Source organism: Stomoxys calcitrans, chromosome 2, assembly GCF_963082655.1.
Source record: "Stomoxys calcitrans chromosome 2, idStoCalc2.1, whole genome shotgun sequence".
Lineage (NCBI taxonomy): Eukaryota > Metazoa > Arthropoda > Insecta > Diptera > Muscidae > Stomoxys > Stomoxys calcitrans.
The window spans coordinates 105,387,692-105,393,943 of record NC_081553.1 but is presented as its reverse complement, the minus strand read 5'-3'; the positions used below and the strand labels follow the sequence as shown (position 1 = coordinate 105,393,943).

The 6,252-nt window shown below is 42.9% G+C and overlaps 1 protein-coding gene and 1 pseudogene across 1 annotated transcript; one reads left to right on the top strand and one right to left on the bottom strand.

Moving 5' to 3' along the window:
* On the top strand, positions 1 to 787 carry LOC106086481 (larval cuticle protein A2B-like; annotated as a pseudogene).
* Positions 788 to 5,131: 4,344 nt separating this feature from the next.
* LOC106086478 (larval cuticle protein A2B-like) lies at positions 5,132 to 5,985 on the bottom strand. Its single transcript, XM_013251166.2, has 2 exons — positions 5,974 to 5,985; positions 5,132 to 5,830 (listed from the first exon to the last, which is right to left on the bottom strand). Exons 1-2 carry the CDS (start codon positions 5,983 to 5,985, stop codon positions 5,231 to 5,233), a joined length of 612 nt encoding a protein of 203 aa, XP_013106620.2. The 3' UTR covers positions 5,132 to 5,230.
* Between the last annotated feature and the right edge of the window lie 267 nt (positions 5,986 to 6,252).

The window sequence follows — 6,252 nt, the reverse complement described above, 5'->3', positions numbered from 1 at the left end:
ATGGCATTCAAGGTAAGACTTCTAGAAAACTCTTGCTGAGTCATTTTGTTAAAAAAAACTTATTTATGAAATTCTTTCTTCCTTTTAGTTTGTAACTTTCTTGGCTTTGGTAGCTGCCGCCAGTGCTGGTATTGTTCCCGCTGCCCAGGTGTACCATGCTGCTCCCGCTGCTGTGGTCAAGACCGTAGCTCCCGTACATGTTGCTGCCCATCCCGTTTATGCCAAGGCTGATGATGAATTCGATCCCCATCCCCAATACAAATACGGTTATGATGTGCAAGACTCTGTATCCGGTGACTCCAAGAGCCAAGTTGAAGAACGCGATGGTGATGTTGTTCGTGGCGAATACTCTTTGATCGATGCTGATGGCTTCAAACGCACTGTCCAATACACCGCCGATGATGTCAACGGATTCAATGCTGTTGTCCACCGTGAACCTTTGGTTGCTAAGGCTATTGTCAAGACTGTGGCTCCAGTTGCCACCTATGCTGCTCCCGCAGTTGTCAAGCATGTTGCTCCAGCTTACACCACCTACTCAGCTCCCGCTGTTGTCAAACATGTTGCTCCAGCCTACACCACCTACTCATCACCTGCTGTGGTTAAATCTGTTGCTCCAGCTTATACCACCTACTCTGCTCCAGCCAGCTACGTTGCTCACCATTAAAAGCCATTTTTGAGGAAAATAGATTCCATGTTGTGATGACTGAAGCTTTTCTTAGGCTTAAATTGTTAATTTAGTTTTAGAACCAAGAATAAATTTGTTGATCATGTGCAAAATATGCAAAAATTCTCGGTTGTTTTTAGGAAAACCTTAACTCATTAGATTAACATATACTAAAGATCGGTGGTACAACATACCACATATGAGTAGTCTAATAGAAAAAGAACAGTGTTTCACTAGATGTGTGGCAGCTCGCACAATGTAACGAGAGATAATCATCACATAATCTCCTTGGGAGCACCCAATAGTCTACGATTGAAATCTATTTGTAACTCCAGCCAACAAACGAATTTCGAATTAAGAGTGGCGCCCGAGCAGGGACACTGACAGGATACAAAGTTATAACAGTATTAGAGGTAAATTAAGTTTCTTACCGGCACAGGGCAATCCATTGTCACTGATAGCATGACAGCTATACTGCGACTATTATGACATTCAGCTTGTGCAAGGAAGAGGTGATTTGTAGGATTTTTAAACATAATAACAAGTTATACCCGAGACTTAAACCATATGCTCCATTTCAACGACAACAGAATAGAGAAACAAATCCAGTTGCATCCTAGATTGAACCATTCCTATCCGATTCGACTGAATGACTTTCAACATCTATGCCAAGGATGGTACAAATATACACATAATTCACCATAGCTTTAGGGTAAACCGATCTTTTTAAATGACTTCTTATGCTTCTAGAGGTCACATTTCTTATGTTACAACTTCCGATATCCTTACAAAGAATTGTCCGAATTGGTCTGTGATTTCCCTAAATATAAGCAGATTAACTGGAGTCATTTCCAGGCTGGCTGTAGAACATAATACTTATTCGATTTGGGATGTGATGCAAAAGGTATATGGGGGAGAGAAATCGAAATGGCTTCTACTCGCGCCGGTGGATATTCAGAAAGGATAAGAGTTGATCTAATGATTTCCTCAAGTTAAAGGTCATTGTGAGATATATAGAGAACTGGTATTGTGTAAGGACTGGTATCAAAGAGTTCGAAAAATCTAAAGATTAGCCTGCGTCGGATTATCTATACATGTGTAAGATGGGTTATATTAATATTGGTTGAAAAGAGGGTGCGGATATTAATCCGCCCTATACCAATATGAACATACACCTAAATCAGTAATCGGCTTGTTGTGCTCTTTAAATACCAAAAATTAACCACGAGAACGAAAATGTATGTCAGGAATTCCGGGCTGCTTACAAATCCCTAATTGTTTTCCATACCAAGCCCCTTAGTCGGTTTATGTTTGGTATTGTGTCCCCACCTAAGTGCAGGTGTCTTTCAGTGGCGAAAGCCGGGCAATGACAAGGAAATGCTCCAACGTTTCATCATCTTCTCCACATGCTATCATTTGCCACACCGATTTTGCATAAGTGAGCTTTACTGACCTCCTACTTGCTTCTTTTCAATAATAGCCTCGTTATTTCACAATCCGGATCTCCCCATAGGATTTTCGTCGTCCTGGCAACCGTTTCGTTGTTCCACAGTGTTACATGCACGTTCGTAGCCCAAGCTCTTAACTGGGACTGCGTCGACCCGAAAGGTGGTCGGGTTAATCAAGTTTTTTGACGGCAGTCCTCTGGCCTTCACAGCCAAATCGTTTGCTTTTTCATTCCCCCCTACTCCGCTGTGGCCCGGCACCCAAACGAAGTGAATCGTGGCATTCTCGGAAAAGGCGTTAATCTCCTTCGTACACTCCAAGACAGTTCGTGAAATTACGGTCCTTGATGTTATTGCCCTTATGACCAGTTTACTGTCCGTAAAAATGTTCACACTCGACGTGCTCGCTTTAGCACTACACCACCTCACGCATTCCGTGATCGCCCGCATCTCCGCCTGCAGGGCTGTATTATGGTCAGGCAGTCTGAAATTGATTTCAGTCCCTAGATTCTCAATGTGGACCCTCAGGCCCACTCTGTTCTCTAGCTTTGGTCCAACCTTGTAACATGATATTCCAGATGTCAATACTAGGGTTCGTCAATACAATACTGTGCCGCTGGCAACATTGCTCGCACTCAACCACAAGTATCGTGTCAGATATCCGATCGGAAACTTCTTCCATTCCTTCCAAGTTTCCTATCATTGCTTTGATTATACCGCAATGGTATAATGCTCTATCCTCTTTCCATTCTCCCATCGCCTTAAGTCTCATAACCGCAATGGCTGCCTTACACTTAATCTGCATGTCTATGGGTCGGATATCTAGAGTCCAGTGCCCTAGTGGGCGTGGTCCTCATCTCTCCGTCTATGCCAACACAATATATTCTCTAAATCTGTTGTATTAATCTATCGTTATTCTTTTTCTCCATCGCAGTTCACCAAAGGCGTAACTAAGTATTGGTCTATTCACGCTCATGGAGAGCCAGTGAACTATCCTCGGATTCAGGCCTCATTTCGAGCCTTTGAGCCTTCTTGGTACGCTCCTTAATATGACACTTCCAATTCAGTTTCCTGTTCAATATCACTCCTAAGTCAAATCCTTCCTCAGTCTCATCCTAGGATTGGCGATAAAATGCCCCCTGTGGCGTACCCTGTGCCACTTATATTCATGTCATGAGATCCAAAATTTTTCCATCTGTTCCTTAGCATATGGTTCATCCAGTCTCTAAGGACCTGATCCACCGCACATTGTTAAGAGCCCCCTTGATGTCTTGATGTCAATGCATACCGCCAGTGTATTCATATTGGTATCGAGGGGTTCTTCTATTTTATGCACAACCTCATGCAGGGCAGTCTCCATGCTGTTTGTATTTAAAAAGTTCGCTGGATGTCCTACTCTTTATCATGGTATCCACAACGCGTTCCATGTTTTTGAGTAGAAAGGACGTAAGGTTTTAGGCCTGTAGGCCTTTGGTGTCGTATAACTTGCCTTGCTGGGGCTGGGTATAAGCACCACCACTACTTGCTTCCTGTCAGACTTTCGGAGTATATGCAAGTCCTAGGCACGCTGTTAAAATTTTGGCCCGATGGGGCGCCAGATAGTCGGCCTTCTTCTGTAATAAAGCTAAAGTGGAAAATGGGTTTTCATTAAAAGCCTTAACCTGTTCTCCCAATAATCTTCCGTATTTTTATGACGTGCTCTGTTATAAATGTTATATTGGAGGACACCGTAGCGCAGAGGTTAGCACGTCCGCCTATGAAGCTGAACGCCTGGATTCGAATACTGGCGAGAACATCAGAAAAAAAAATTTCAGCTGTGGTTATTCCCTCCTAATTTTGGCGTCATATGTGGGGTACAGTACCACTTGGTATGTCAGCCATGAAAAACTTCTCCACAAAAAAGTGTCACATTGGGGCACGCCGTTCGGTCTCGGCTATTAAAAGGAGGCTCCTTATCACTGAGCTGTGACTTGAATCGGACAGTACTGATTGCATAGACTCCTCTGGCAAATTATCTATCGCTCATGTTGCATGATGATACACTACATCGGCATCTTCCAGCAGAACAGAAGAATGCCCAAAATTTGAGAGCGCCCGACTCTCCTCTTGCAAGAAATATCTTCATGACCACACACCCAACATACAGGTGTGTAGGTCTGGAAGAGAGCACGACACTTAGCACCTACCTTGTTTCAGAGACTAGCACCGCCGCGGTACCCTGTACTTTTACGACCATCTTGCGGAGGGCACAGTTGTCTAAAGCCCAATGCCACACCAGACATCTTCAGGTGAGAATCGACGGAACCACCATCCCAGTACCGTCCCCGGCCTAAGCCCAAAAATCCTTGCTACTGAGTTGCGACAGGAGTAAAATACATTTGACCTCATTCAAGAATCACTCCCAGGTATTTTGCCTATTGAGATAGAAATAGTCCCCCGAAAGAACTCAGCTTTCACCTTCTGGTGGAAAATACCAGACCGGTATGTCTGTGGTGAAAGCCAAGCTCATTGGCGATCACCCATCCATACAGCTTCATCAATGCTTCCTAAACAAACTTTATCCGCAGAACCAAAGACCTTCACCCCATCCTTGTCGAAAGACCTGAGAATCACATTGATAATCAGAAGCCACAAAATAGGGAATAGAGCCCCTCTTTGCGGGGTTCCTCTTATCGCAATCTTCCTAATCGAGTGTTCTCCTAAGGAAGAGTTGATAATCCGACCTTTCAGCATTGTATCAACACAATTCCCCAATAGAGGGGAGATCTTCATGTCCACCAAAGTTTCATATAAAAGATTTCAAACAATAAAGCCTGGCATAAACAAAAGACTTAAGAAACAAACTTTTTCAATTTATAAACTCCATAATGAAACCAAAGCAAATCCCTTTTCCAAACAAAAGACTTAAGAAACAAACTTTTTTAAAATTGTAAACTGCATGAGGAAACCAAAGCTAATCTCTTTCCCAAAATATTATTAAGCAAAACTGTTAACAAATGGTTCTGACCAAATGTAGGAAATATTTAATTTTAAAACATCAAATAATTTATTAAATCAACAACAACTTTTACAAATCTAATACGTATCGAACATGTATAATATATATTTACGAATTTGGCTTTTAATGATGGGCAACATAAGTGGCTGGGGCAGCATAGGTGGCATAAGCTGGGGCAACAGATTTGACAACAGCGGGAGCTGAGTAGCTGGTGTAAGCTGGAGCAACAGATTTAACAACAGCTGGGGCAGAGTATGTGCTGTAGGCTGGGGCAGCATAGTGAGCAACTGGGGCCACAGACTTGACTACAGTAGCGGGGGCGGCATAGGTGGCAACTGGAGCAACGGTCTTGACGATAGTCTTGGCAACCAAAGGTTCACGGTGGACAACAGCGTTAAAACCATTGATGGGATCAGCGGTATATTGGACAGTACGTTTGAAACCATCAGCATCGATCAAAGAGTATTCACCACGCACTACATCACCATCACGTTCTTCAACTTGGCTCTTGGAGTCACCAGAGATGGAATCTTGAACATCATAACCGTATTTGTATTGAGGATGGGGATCGTATTCTTCAGCAGCCTTGGTATACACGGGCTGGGCAGCAACATGCACCGGAGCTACGGTCTTGACCACAGCAGCGGGAGCAGCATGGTAAACTTGAGCAGCTGGGACGATGCCAGCACTGGCTACTGAGAGCAGGGCAAAGATAGCGACGAACTAAAATGGAAAAAAATCATCATCAAATACAAATCTTTAAAAATTATCCATTGTTGACATTATCTGGAAGATTTATGATGCCTTTCACACTTTATCGGTTGGGTATCCTTCACTTGTTTTTTTTCGTTTTGTAATTTGCCTACCTTGAATGCCATTTCGTTGATACTGATTTGTGTAGACCCTTAAAATAGGACTAAATGTAACTGAGCTGAATGTTCAATTAATTGTGATAAGAATTGTGTTGCGCCAACAGCTTTTATACGATATAAAATTTTAGATAGGCCAACACATACACATCGTAGAGCGTTGACGACAGTTCACTTCAAATCATATCAGCTGGTTCACACATCTTTGAGCTTCAGGTGACAGAGGGTAAAAAGTATTTCAATTGATATGAATTGGATGGCTTTGACATAAACAAA